This window comes from Sander vitreus, chromosome 5 (genome assembly GCF_031162955.1).
Source record: "Sander vitreus isolate 19-12246 chromosome 5, sanVit1, whole genome shotgun sequence".
Classification (NCBI taxonomy): Eukaryota; Metazoa; Chordata; class Actinopteri; order Perciformes; family Percidae; genus Sander; species Sander vitreus.
This window is the reverse complement of record NC_135859.1, coordinates 37,850,527-37,865,155: the sequence shown is the minus strand read 5'-3', so window position 1 is coordinate 37,865,155 and position 14,629 is coordinate 37,850,527. Positions and strand designations below refer to the sequence as shown.

Below are 14,629 nucleotides of genomic sequence, written 5' to 3'. Positions count from 1 at the left end.
AACACTAAATCACAGCATTAAAGTGTAAAAAGCGGCTGTTCTCACTGGAGGGTGACAATTCTTCGGGACTCCCGTGGTACGGGAGTCAATCTCACTGTTGGCAACGTGATAGGGACAAATAGAGCGTAGAAATCAATGGGAGCGGGACGCAGGCGGAGATTAAATTAAAAAATGACGCTGCAATGCGGTGAGTGCGCCCAAAGGTTGTTAGGCATTCCTAGGCTACTTAGTATGCGGAAGGCAGCGATTCTTCTAACCTACCCATAAGCCATAAATGTGTGTTTTGAGCGTGAGAAGACCTCCGTTAGGAATGACGTAATGAAATGGCCTAGGCCTGCAGGTAATACATGTTACCTAGACCTGCAGGTAATACGTGTTACCTAGACCTGCAGGTAATACGTGTTACCTAGACCTGCAGGTAATACGTGTTACCTAGACCTGCAGGTAATACATGTTACCTAGACCTGTAGGTAATGTATGTTACCTAAACCTGCAGGTAATACATGTTACCTAGACCTGCACGTAATGTATGTTACCTAGACCTGTAGGTAATACATGTTACCTAGACCTGTAGGTAATGTATGTTACCTAGACCTGCAGGTAATACATGTTACCTAGACCTGCAGGTAATACATGTTACCTAGACCTGCAGGTAATACATGTTACCTAGACCTGCAGGTAATACATGTTACCTAGACCTGCAGGTAATACATGTTACCTAGACCTGCAGGTAATACATGTTACCTAGACCTGCACGTAATGTATGTTACCTAGACCTGCAGGTAATACATGTTACCTAGACCTGCAGGTAATACATGTTACCTAGACCTGCAGGTAATACATGTTACCTAGACCTGCAGGTAATACATGTTACCTAGACCTGCAGGTAATACATGTTACCTAGACCTGCGGGTAATACGTGTTACCTAGACCTGCGGGTAATACGTGTTACCTAGACCTGCAGGTAATACATGTTACCTAGACCTGTAGGTAATGTATGTTACCTAAACCTGCAGGTAATACATGTTACCTAGACCTGCAGGTAATGTATGTTACCTAAACCTGCAGGTAATACATGTTACCTAGACCTGTAGGTAATGTATGTTACCTAAACCTGCAGGTAATACGTGTTACCTAGACCTGCAGGTAATGTATGTTACCTAAACCTGCAGGTAATACATGTTACCTAGACCTGCAGGTAATACATGTTACCTAGACCTGCAGGTAATGCATGTATAGTGTAGCCTAAATTTCCGAGGCAACCTCTGTGATTTGACCATGATTAACCAAACATGCTATTGGGGGGCAACAGAGTCTGATAACTTTAGACAACATAGGGAACCAAACGGGAGTGGGACGGGATTCAGGAGTCTTTGTCTCAGGATTTTGCAGGACGGGGGGGGATGACGGAGTATTTTCGTGGGCTCGGGATGGGATGGGGAGCAACAATTGACTCCCGTGTCACCCTCTCGTTCTCACCGTCTGTGTTCTCTCTTCAGGTTCCTATCCAGATCTCCAGGATCTCTGTTCTCCTTACAGTCTCCTCCTGTCCTCCTCTTCATCTCCTCCTCCTCCTCCTCCTCTCTGCGCCTCCTCTTCCAGGCTGGAGGCTGACAGTTGGCCTCCTGGTGCAGCTGGAGCACAGCTCTGGATCAACAGAATCAACATTTCCAGGATAAACTTCCTCTCTCTCTCTGTGTGTTTCCATTCTCTAACTCCGTTCTCTTCAGGAATCAACAACAAATGTCGAGCTAGAGAGCTGAAAATATCAAGTTATGAAGAAGATGTAGATGCTTCAACAAGACATGTCTGCTCGGTTCTTTCAGGGAATGATTGTAAAGATTTATAAAGAATATGTTAGATCATTTCCTCTCTAACTGGGAGGTTTTATAAAGAATATGTTAGATCATTTCCTCTCTAACTGGGAGGTTTTATAAAGAATATGTTAGATCATTTCCTCTCTAACTGGGAGGTTTTGGGACTGATTGGTGGATTGCTGTGGACGATGTCCACACGGAGATACACTGGTAAGAGCCAATGAGGTTTAACCATGTATCAGCTCATTTAAATATCTCACGTTACTGTATTGTGTCAACAGTTAACTTCATTTAATATTGGATGAGGAGTTTTCTTTAGCGAGGTGTAAATGTTCCACCAGAACAAGTTCCTTCCCGAGACTACAGTCAGGTCCATAAATATTGGGACATCGACACAATTCTAATCTTTTTGGCTCTATACACCACCACAATGTAGTTGAAATGAAACGAACAAGATGTGCTTTAACTGCAGACTTTCAGCTTTAATTTGAGGGTATTTACATCCAAATCAGGTGAACGGTGTAGGAATTACAACAGTTTGTATATGTGCCTCCCACTTTTTAAGCTACCAAAAGTAATGGGACAATTGGCTGCTCAGCTGTTCCATGGCCAGGTGTGTGTTATTCCCTCATTATCCCATTTACAAGGAGCAGATAAAAGGCCCAGAGTTCATTTCAAGTGTGCTATTTGCATTTGGAATATGTTGCTGTCAACTCTCAATATGAGATCCAAAGAGCTGTCACTATCAGTGAAGCAAGCCATCATTAGGCTGAAAAATCTAAACAAACCCATCAGAGAGATAGCAAAAACATTAGGTGTGGCCAAATCAACTGTTTGGAACATTCTTAAAAAGAAAGAACGCACCGGTGAGCTCAGCAACACCAAAAGACCCGGAAGACCACGGAAAACAACTGTGGTGGATGACCGAAGAATACTTTCCCTGGTGAAGAAAACACCCTTCACAACAGTTGGCCAGATCAAGAACACTCTCCAGGAGGTAGGTGTATGTGTGTCAAAGTCAACAATCAAGAGAAGACTTCACCAGAGTGAATACAGAGGGTTCACTACAAGATGTAAACCATTGGTGAGCCTCAAAAACAGGAAGGCCAGATTAGAGTTTGCCAAACAACATCTAAAAAAGCCTTCACATTTCTGGAACAACATCCTATGGACAGATGAGACAAAGATCAACTTGTACCAGAGTGATGGGAAGAGAAGTGTATGGAGAAGGAAAGGAACTGCTCATGATCCAAAGCATACCACCTCATCAGTGAAGTATGGTGGTGGTAGTGTCATGGCGTGGGCATGTATGGCTGCCAATGGAACTGCTTCTCTTGTATTTATTGATGATGTGACTGCTGACAAAAGCAGCAGGATGAATTCTGAAGTGTTTCGGGCAATATTATCTGCTCATATTCAGCCAAATGCTTCAGAACTCATTAGACGGCGCTTCACAGTGCAGATGGACAATGACCCAAGCATACTGCGAAAGCAACCAAAGAGTCTTTTAAGGGAAAGAAGTGGAATGTTATGCAATGGCCAAGTCAATCACCTGACCTGAATCCGATTGAGCATGCATTTCACTTGCTGAAGACAAAACTGAAGGGAAAATGCCCCAAGAACAAGCAGGAACTGAAGACAGTTGCAGTAGAGGCCTGGCAGAGCATCACCAGGGATGAAACCCAGCGTCTGGTGATGTCTATGCCTTCCAGACTTCAGGCTGGAATTGAATGCAAAGGACTTGCAACCAAGTATTAAAAAGTGAAAGTTTGATTTATGATTGTTAATCTGTCCCATTACTTTTGGTCCCTTAAAAAATGGGAGGCACATATACAAACTGTTGTAATTCCTACACCGTTCACCTGATTTGGATGTAAATACCCTCAAATTAAAGCTGAAAGTCTGCAGTTAAAGCACATCTTGTTCGTTTCATTTCAACTCCATTGTGGTGGTGTATAGAGCCAAAAAGATTAGAATTGTGTCGATGTCCCAATATTTATGGACCTGACTGTATTTAGCAGAGCCACCGACACTACGTCTGGAGCAAACGGTTCTTTGCAACAGCAAATCATTTCCAACTTCATGCAGGCCTAATTGAGGCTACTTTTAAAGACCAGTGGGCCTATCCACAAGTCAACAAAACATGCTTAACATGTGTTATGATGTGGGGGGTCTGGGGGTCCACCCCCAAACATTTTTAGCATTAAACACTTCATTTCCTGCATTCAGGTGAATTTGTGTGCACCTATTTCTACCTTTTTCTGAATCAATATGCTGGAAATATCTTTATGTAAAGGGCAACATAGACTACAATCCAAATATAAAAACATAAAGGAATATTTAGCAGTAAGGCTCTCAGGCATTCTATCATTATATATCATTCATCTATTTATTCTCCTGTAGATCTGCTTAACTAATTCTATCTGAGTCAGCACACATGTAGCCTAGCATCATTTACTCCATCCATCCATCTTCATCCGCTTATCCGGGGTCGGGTCGCGGGGGTAGCAGCTCCAGCATCATTTACTCCTCCCTCCTTAAATGTGCACATGACAATTATTCACCTCAATGATACATGAATTCATTTTAATGAATTAAACTCCTGGACTGTAATATTTCAGATGTTTGAGCAAGATTCCTGCTCATGTCCAAAACTTTGTGCACATTCAAAATATATCTCATCCCATCTATGTTCTTTGAGATTTGGAGGAGTCGTGGTATTTTGAGAAAAATGAAGTGATAATAATAATAGGCTATTACAAGAATAAAGTCACAATATTTCAGAAAATAATCCACCTGCACCATAGTCTGCTGCGCATTACGTGATTGCTCTGCTGATACGGTAGATCTCAGACCGTCTGACAGACTCAGAGCCCTGTTTGGGTCTCTGGTCTCTGAATGAGACAAAGTTCAGGGAAGTGGCTGCTCTACATCGGAGGTTGAAATCCGAAACTACGGCAGAAATACACGGAGCACAAACGCATCACATCTGCTTCAGCATGCCCACAGCAGAGTGCATCCATAAACCTGAAGCTGCACAGCTTTCTACAGCGAGAGTGGACACTCAGTGATGTCCGCTTTCATATTTGTCAGTCAACTTTTCAAAAAACATTTGGGAATACACTCAAAACATTCGGGGCTGAAGTCCCGGCAAAATCAGCTGACGCCGTGTCTGTCAGTGGGAACAATGAGGCCGCGCTTATGATGCACAGAGGGGAGAAATAAACGCAAGTGGTCCTCCACCTGCAGCCTTGATCTACATCTGTTTTTAATCAGGGTCAGTGCTGAAGACCCACACTCACACCAGCAGGTGGAGGTGAAGGGGATTAGGACTTCCATAGCCTGGAGATGTGGGGGAACTCGCTCTCCACAGACGACCATGAACGCGTGATGGACATTTGTCCCGGTCTCTGTCCCACTGCAGCAGAGGAGCAGCCTGGGACCCCCACCAGGTAAAACCTAACCTTAACTCAGGATCATATTCCCTACGTTTGTTGCTGGGTCCTGTCTCCTCCCTTAATGCTGACTTCTGTTGACTTGGGACAAGGAAACGATGCTTTTTAAAGCTAATCCACGCACGCACGTCTTTCAAACGAGACGACTTGCGATGTTTCTTCTGTTATTTCTCTATCACTTTTTAAAGAGTGAAGTCAGACTTTACTTTGGGGATGTTTTCAGGCTGATTGTCGTCATGACGACACCCAGGAACTGAGGGACAAACTGACTGTTTAAATTCAGTTTGAATTCTGACCTGAAGAAGAAACGAGCTGAAACAGCAAGTTAGGCTGCAGCTCGTCACACTGATTGGAGCTAACGAGGAGGATTAACGGAATAACACACACACACACACACACACACACACACAGACAGAGAGAGAGAGACACACACACACACACACACACACACACACACACACACACAGAGAGAGAGAGACACACACACACACACACACACACACACACACACAGAGAGAGACAGACACACACACACACACACACACACACACAGACACACACACACACACACACACACACACACACACACAGAGAGAGAGAGACAGACACACACACACACACACACACACACACACACACAGATAAACACTTAAAGTTTGAAGAAAACAGCAGCACGTCGTTGATAAGTGTGCTTTGTGTGAGTTTAAAATGTCTGAAACATTAACTGTAATACATTTCCTTGTGTTATTGATGTTAATCTGTTCACTAGATAATTAACACCTGCCGTTTATTTTCATTTGGTGAGTTTCTGACTCCATAAATCTCCTCTTTCTGAAAAATGTAAACTCTTAGAACACATTTTTACTACCAAACTTTCAGCTTCAAAGGTTATAAAGAAACTTTCAGTCTCTGAGTTCAACTTTCAAGTTGTTCAGCAGCTCTGATCTGTTAAAGATTCACTCACCTCTTCCTGCTGCACACAGATGGGTCCATGAATATCTACACTAACTAACTAACTAACCAACAACAACCATAACCGTCTAGCTAACCCACAGTCTAACTAACCAACAGTCTAACTAACCAACAGTCTATCTAACCAACAGTCTAGCTAACCCACAGTCTAACTAACCAACAGTCTAACTAACCAACAGTCTATCTAATGTGTTCCTCTCGTCTCTTCTTTCTTCTGTTTGTGATCTGAAACCTTCCCTCTGAAGGAAAAAAAATTCAAACATGAAGCAGATTTTCAAGTTAAAACAAACACACGTGATTGTTTCCTTTCTGCACCTTCAACATAAAAGCTTCTTGATTTCATCAAATAAAAATAACTTTTCATCAGAATCAGAAAACGTTTGATTGCCACAAAAAGTTACACCTAGCCTGGTACCAGACTCTGGTCCATTAGCCTGGTCCTACCAGACTCTGGTCCATTAGCCTGGTCCTACCAGACTCTGGTCCATTAGCCTGACATTAGCAACCCCGTGAGGAGGAGGGCCACAACATCACGGCCACCATCAAAACTCAGCAAAGATTGCTCTTGCTCAGGCTTTAACTTCTGGATATTCGGCAGCGTTGCCACAACGGACCGAATGGCTTCACTCACATCTTTCTCCGCCGCCATTACAGAACTACAACTCAAACTAGCACACATCACGACCTCAACTTCATTTTTCTCAGCCACTCCCTCTGTTCGTTGATTGGACCCGTTAAGATTTGGCCGAAAAAACCCGCGAATATATACTGCAAACCCAGACATGGTACTGAAGTAAAATTTAAAATTGAGCGGATGTACGTAGGAGGGTGGAGCCAGGCTAAGTTACAACTTGGTGATTGGTCCAAACATAAACAAACATATTAACATTAACATGAAACAATAAATACAGAAAAAAAACAAATACATACACACAAAGTAACAGTTGCATAAGAAAAGAGGCTGAAAGGTTGAGTGCAGAATATATAATAATGTTTAATGGGCAGACGTGTAGTCCATGATGAAGGTTAAATAAAAACAAAATAAATTTATATATAAGTATATTATACTTTTGGGCAAAAACAATCTCCCCATCTGTTTAGCATGTACTCAGCAGCTGTTTCTGGAGCTTTTGATCGTATCACATGATCTTCTTCAGCAGAAGTTTCTCCCTTTGTTTTAGAAGAGGCACAAACAGAACAAGCACGTTTCCACACTGCCTCCCAAACTTTCGTCTGTCATAAATAACTTCACACAGGTCACTTCTTTGTGTTTCTTTCCATCCGTAGTAAACATTTTGAAGGTGTTTTGTTCAGGATCAGTTAAATCTGTGTGGGAAACAGAACCAGATAGGTGGGGGTTAAGGCGGGCCAGTTCCCCCGTAAAATTAAGCCACGACCCCCCTGCCAGTGGCAAATAGTGATATACATTTACATTTATCCCCAAAGACGGATATTATTGATGTGCAGTGATAACACTGAATGAGTATTCCTGTGTTTATTGTTATGTGTGTATCGTTAGTCTTTAGGAGAAGAATCGGTCACTCAGTGTGAAAGGTTTCTGTGCGTCATGAATTTTTAGGATGCTATATATAAAAAAAAACAATAATAATATGAACATTTCTGACTCTGTGTGCAAGGATCTCAACCAGGTGTGACTTCCTCCCACCTCTGTTAGGAACTGATCCAGACTCTGTTTCAACAACAGGCTTTTACTGTGAAAAACTGTCCTCAGTTTCCTGTGGTGTTGATTCAGGGTGATTGATGAGGTCACTTCCTGCTGCTCAAACAGCAGAGAGCATGTCTACATGTGTTTGTTATTAAAAGAGGGGGAGAAACAAACCAAACTCCACTTTCAAATCTTCCTGGTCAGTTAGGAAAACATCCCAGAAATAGTCCTGCTTTGAAAATGTTCCTTCAGTAAAAGTCTATCAGTGTGATCAGTAAAATGTACTTATATTATATCATTACATCAGAGCTGGAAGAAGAAATCAGATCCTTTACAAGTACAAGCACTAATACCACACTCATCAGGGGCACGTTCAATCTCAAAACGCTGTGCACTGTTTGCTACAGTTTGTGGTTCCAATGACATGTTTCCTCCAAATGGGCTTTGAGATGTTTTCTCTCCTTTAGTGGATGTGTCACAGGTGATACCTAATCAGTAGCAACGTGTTTGTTAACCCCCGTTTCACTTTAATAAATGGTTTGCTACGTTTTGTCGGGTCTGACTGTGCCCCAGTTGATGAGTTGGTGAAAACTAACCAAAATGCCTGACAAAATAGTTGGTTTAGTCCAAAATTGTGCAGTTCTTCCAGCAGAGTTGGCTTGAAAGCATATCTCTTCATCAGTTCTGTGGGTGCAGGGTGATTGCTGCATTCACAGCTGCCCAAACCACCCAGCCCTGAGGGGAAAACCAATTGTAGAGACATCAACACAACTACATGGGGGGGTAAGCAGCCTTGGACTATGACAAACTGCTGCACGTTTAATTGTTTCCTGATATTTTATATATTCAGTGATTGATTACAAGACTGATATGATCCAGGGCTCTTCAGTGTTATAGCTCAGCCAAAACACGCACCTCCAGATTCAAGGATATTTTTTATTAAGAAAAAACACACACACACTTGCCTGTAACAATGTGCAATATGAGTTTATTATTTGACAATTTACTCTAGTGGGAAATGTTTAAATGTTCACATTCTCTGCTCTACGTTCTTGTTAATGTGTGTTTTTATGTTTGCACCGTAGAGTGGTATGTTTTAACATTCGTTGGATGTATACTTACTAAAAAGATAAAGTCAGTTCTGATTCTGCTTCAGCCCCTCTCCAGAGGCTCCCTTTGACAGAAAGATATATGGAATTGAATAATGGTTATGTTTTAACATTTTCATTTTCATCTATCATTGGTGAAGGCCAAAAATGATTCTTACATTGTCAACTTACATAACATTTCATATAACTAAAATGTGTGTCATAGCCCAATGTTTCTCAAAGGGTGAGTAGATTTAGTAAAATAATATTTTTGATGTAAAAGGAAAAACTGTAGCTGCGTTCTATATAAACAGTACTCCCTGTTCAGGGAATGTCGATAAGGGAAACTGCTCCATTCAGAACAACCTGCAACATCACCAACGCAGTCATCACTTCCTATGTGCGTTACTCTGGTAATAATACTGGTTATCACCAGTGTTGGTCATCTTACTTTAAAAAAGTAATTAGTTACAGTTACAAATTACTTCTCCTAAAAAGTAACTGAGTTAGTAACTCAGTTACCACATTGTAAAAGTAGTTAGTTAATCAGCAAAGTAACTGTGACGTTATTTTTTATGTTCTCTAACGCTATTACGTTCTACAACATCTTTAACGTCAAAGATGTTTATATGAACTGATTGAAGAATAAAAACACTACATACTGAAAAATCAAGCGTTGCTTGTTTTAACTGCTGGAGCTCACACTAGCTGCATTTGGGCTTGGGTTAGCATGTGTTGATGTGAGGGGCTTCATAAGATTGGAGTTGCTTGAGGCAGACGTGGAAAGTCTTTTTTCCTGGGCATACCGTACACGTTACATAAACATTCTTGCCTTTAATTTCAATGAGCGAGAAGTAGTGCCTGTACTTCCAGTTCGAGAACGCTACCTTTGAATATCCCTGGCTCGTCGCCGTTGTCGCTGTCTTGTGTTTAGTGGTAGTCAGAGCGTGCAGTGAGACAGCGTGAGCAGGGCATCCTCCCACACAGCCAATCATCATCGCATTTGCAACGCTGTCATCATCCCCCCCTGCTCTCTCCAGGCAGCTGATGTGTAGCCAAAGCCTGACACCTCGCGCTTCATTCAACCAAATTGTAGTAACGCGACACTTTACATTCTCAGTAACGATAACGGCGTTGCAACTAAGCATAGCATCAGGGGCCATGTGCTTCACCTTTTCCATTAAGGATAACAGGGGACTCTCCTTCTTGCAGCTTCCTAGAAGAAAAACATTCCTGTAGTGCAACATCGGTCCTGGAGCCGATACAATTCTTTGAGAATATCCGGTACCTTTGCCGGATTGTCCCTATCTGCCCTCGGCCGGATCTGAATCTCATCCCTTGCTTCACCATCTTTGTGGTCCAAAATAATGTAATTCTGAAGTATGTCCGGATTTTAACCTGTGTATTTTTGTAGTTTGTAAACACAGCAAGTTGGATATCTTCCATTCAAACCAGCAGATGAACACAACATGATTTATCAAAAGGTCCATTTAAACCACAGCTAGGGGCCAAATGGGGGCCCTCAGTCAGGTTTACATTGGAACTACAGCCACGTGAGCTGTAGTTCCAATGAGACAACCTGTAGGGGGACCAAAGAGGTAAAAGTTACATAGTATGCCTTTAAATATGAAGAGAGTTTAAAGTTCCAATAAAGAATCCATTTGAAGGAAAGTGCTCTGGTTTATTGACATTTCTTTAAACCAATCACCATCATCTTGGGCAGGTCTAAGCTCCGGACGGAGCCACGGTGCCTCTGCTAAATGGTCTCAGGATGGAACTTGTTTTGGTGGAACATGTGGACGTTCAAAAGTAGTTTTAGTCATGCAACAGAAAACTCAGATTGGACAGACATATTGGATCATAACATGTATTAAACTGTGCGGAAAATGTGAAACTGAAGATCCTTGACAGAATCAATAGATTGATAACCAATCAATATAATTGCAACTGTAGTTGAACTTTCTCTTTCTGCTGATGTTCACACATTGAGAGGAAACAGTATTTATCTGATGGAACATGTCAGAAACCACAGTCCTACAATCTGTCATCTGTGTGCAGCTTCTTATCAGAGCATCAGTTTCACAGATATTCAGTTCAGAGAAGTTTCCTTCAGTCCACAGAGTGGAAACATCATCTTTAATGGAGCCATCAGACACACAGACACACAACAGCCTCACACACAATCACACTCTTTTTACTACTTTAGTTCTGTCAAACTTCATCATGACTAACTCTAACCCTAAAACTACAACACCCAGGTCAGCATCAGCGAGATCCAGCTGCCAGCAATCCAGCAGGTGACAAGAGTTTAACGAGGCAGAGACAGAGATTACTTCTATCACACAGTTTGGAAGTTTTGGTTGACTATTAAAAAACCAACACGCAGATAAGTATAAGAAGTGATGTGTAAAACATGTATGCTAGGTCAGAGCTGCTGTCAGAAAGCCTGGTGTCTGTAGACCCATAGTATGGCTGCAAATTAATCTCTCTGTCAATCACATTAAAGGCCCCAAATTATTCTGACATTTCTGTTTGGATCGGGCCTACTGCTGCTTGTAGCTTTCTCCAGAAGCATTGTACCCCGAAATAACTCACAGAAGGAACTCAAAGCACCTAATATACAACCCAACTTTATACTACTGACTTACTGTGTACTTCCACTTCAGAGGAAGCATTATACTACATTAACCTGACAGAGAAATGTTACTGGTAACGTTAAAGAATCAGATTTTGTTTACTAAATCCTCACTTTTGCATATGAGACAAGAGGAAGAAAAGGTGGGTAATGAAAGTAAAGAGTTTTTATTTTAACTACATTAAAGTGTTGTCTTTTACATCAGCGATAATGCATGTCGATATCGCCACAGTCAGTGTGTAATAGTACTGGTGCTGTCTTGTCTCGTCTCGGATGTTTTATGTGGGTGAGTTTCACAGTTTGTTTAAAAACAATAAATGTTAATGAACGTTTCAAAACTGCACTGAAACTGGGATACAGCGTCATTGGGTACCCAGCAATAAACCTACCAAGTGTGAAGTAGATCAGGGGGGTATTGTACAAAAGGAGAATTTCCAAATCCAGGATAACTAATAAAGCGAGGCTTGACCTAGTCTAATCTGTGCAGCCTAGCTTGGTGCGTTTCACAAAGGCCAAGCCAGACTGAGGAGGAGTGACTATGTCAAGTCAGGCTGAAGAGGAGCGACTTGGTCGAGTCAGGCTGAGGAGGTGCAACTAGGTCGAGCCAGACTGATGAGGAGTGACTAGGTCGAGCCAGGCTGAGGAGGAGCGACTAGTCAGGCTGAGGAGGAGCGACTAGGTCGAGACAGGCTGAGGAGGTGCAACTAGGCAGGCTGAGGAGGAGCGACTAGGTCGAGACAGGCTGAGGAGGTGCAACTAGGTCGAGCCAGGCTGAGGAGGAGCGACTAGGCAGGCTGACGAGGAGCGACTAGGTCGAGCCAGACTGACGAGGAGCGACTAGGTCGAGCCAGGCTGAGGAGGAGCGACTAGGTCGAGCCATGCTGAGGAGGAGAAACTAGATCGAGCCAGACTGACGAGGAGCGACTAGGTCGAGCCAGGCTGAGGAGGAGAGACTAGGTCGAGCCAGACTGACGAGGAGCGACTAGGTCGAGTCAAGCTGAGGAGGAGAGACTAGGTCGAGCCAGACTGACGAGGAGCGACTAGGTCGAGTCAAGCTGAGGAGGAGAGACTAGATCGAGCCAGGCTGAGGAGGAGAGACTAGGTTGAGTCAAGCTGGAGGCGAGGAGAGACTAGAGACTGTCGAGCCAGACTGACGAGGAGCGACTAGGTCGAGTCAGGCTGAGGAGGAGCGACTAGATCGAGCCAGGCTGAGGAGGAGAAACTAGGTCGAGCCAGACTGACGAGGAGCGACTAGGTCGAGCCAGGCTGAGGAGGAGAGACTAGTCAGTCAAATTTCATGATACTGTTAGTGAGATGTTTTGCAATACAGTCATAGATATACAGACCATATAATATAGGACTGAGACAGCAGCCTTGAGGTGCTCCAGTGTTTAATACTATAGAGGCTGAGTATGTAGTGCCAACTCTAACTGTCTGGGGGCGGCCTGTTAGGAAGTCCTGTATCCATCTGCAGATGGAATTGCAGAGGCCCAGGTCTAACAGGTCTAAAAATAGAAGGTCTGATAGTATTAACGGCACTGCTATAATCGACAAATAGCATCCTGACATACAGTACTCATCCCTGCCCTCTAGATGTTGGAGCACAGTATGTAAAGCCAAGGATACAGCATCATCCACCACTCTATTTGATCTGTATGCAAATGTTAGTGGATCAGTGGAGACAGGTATGCTGTTGTTGATATATGCCTTCACAAGCTGTTTAAAACACTTCATAATCACAGAACTCAATGCTATAGATCTAAAATCATTCATACAGGTGGTCGTCATTTTCTTAGGCATGGGAATTATGATTGAGTTTTTTAAACAATTCAGAACCACACAAAGAGAGAGTGACAAGTTAAAAATGTCAGTGAAAACAGAGGCACGTTGGCTATATCATGTCCTTAAGACTCATGGAGTAATGCCATCAGGCCCAGCAGCCTTCCCTATTTTCACAGATTTGAAAACTTTACTTTACGACTATAATAAGGGAGGATTGTACAATTATAAAAACCTATAATAATTGTTCAGTCCTCCCAAATTATAGTCCCAGTTCACTGGAGACAACACACATTGTGTGCTAAGAATGCCAAAAACAGTACACATGCAAGAGGAACATACATGGTCCTTTGTTAAAGAATATTAAAATAAATAAATAAACAAATAATTAATGGTGTATTGGTCTCTGACCAGTCTGCTATTGTTAGAACCAATAACACGTGTATAGCACTTTATATATTGTCCTTCATCACTGACTTTATTTAAATCATCCTTTTCTAATTATCTCTGTAATATATTCACCAAATGTCTTATAACAAGCAGTTTTCATACAGCAATATAACAGTAACAATGACTGCCACATGAATAATTATAAAAATAAAGGTCACAACTTTAAATAATGACAGTGCTTTACTAAACATCCATATGTACCTGTTGTAGTTTAATGCAGGCTAATAATAATAAGGTAAACCCACTGCTGAGTGAACAGCAGGATTAATAAATCCTGGCTGTTAGCCTGGTCAGGAGCAGGCTAGCTGTACAGAATAAATCTCTATAGTAACTTAGGTGCCTCTGCTTTTGTGCAAGTCAAGGCTAAATTCATCCAGGATAACTGGAATATCCCGGCTTAATCCCTTATCCTAGTTTTTTGCAATAGCCCTCTGATTAACAGATCTCGAGATATTTTAAAAACACACCTTTTATTAAAGTTTATTTAGATAGGGACAGATACAAAAAACATAGATAAGCTTAAACAGTCATCTGATGTATGTATCATAGTGGTTTTAGCTGAAGCTAATTCACAACACTTGTCCCTAGTAGGGCTTTTGGTTAAAAATGCAAATACAAATTAACATCATTATAAATGAGAGATGAAATAAAATGGAAGGAAATGAAAAATGAAAGAAAGCATACAGAAAGAGCACAGTGTAAAAACTAAATATGAGAGCAATATTGTTCCTGAATTAGCCACAATTTGTTCTGTTTTTTTAAGGTGG

At 42.1% G+C, this 14,629-nt stretch overlaps 1 protein-coding gene across 4 annotated transcripts in view; it reads right to left on the bottom strand.

Moving 5' to 3' along the window:
• Positions 1-6,487, bottom strand: part of LOC144518797 (regulator of G-protein signaling 3-like) — a 39,427-nt gene extending 32,940 nt beyond the window's left edge. For all 4 annotated transcript variants that reach the window (XM_078251714.1, XM_078251715.1, XM_078251716.1 and 1 more), the window contains exons 1-2: positions 6,237-6,487; positions 1,480-1,647 (exon numbers count right to left, since the gene is read on the bottom strand). In XM_078251714.1, coding sequence (XP_078107840.1) covers positions 1,480-1,647; positions 6,237-6,265 — 197 coding nt within the window. In that variant the 5' untranslated portion in view covers positions 6,266-6,487. The remainder of the gene's footprint in view (positions 1-1,479; positions 1,648-6,236) is intronic.
• Between the last annotated feature and the right edge of the window lie 8,142 nt (positions 6,488-14,629).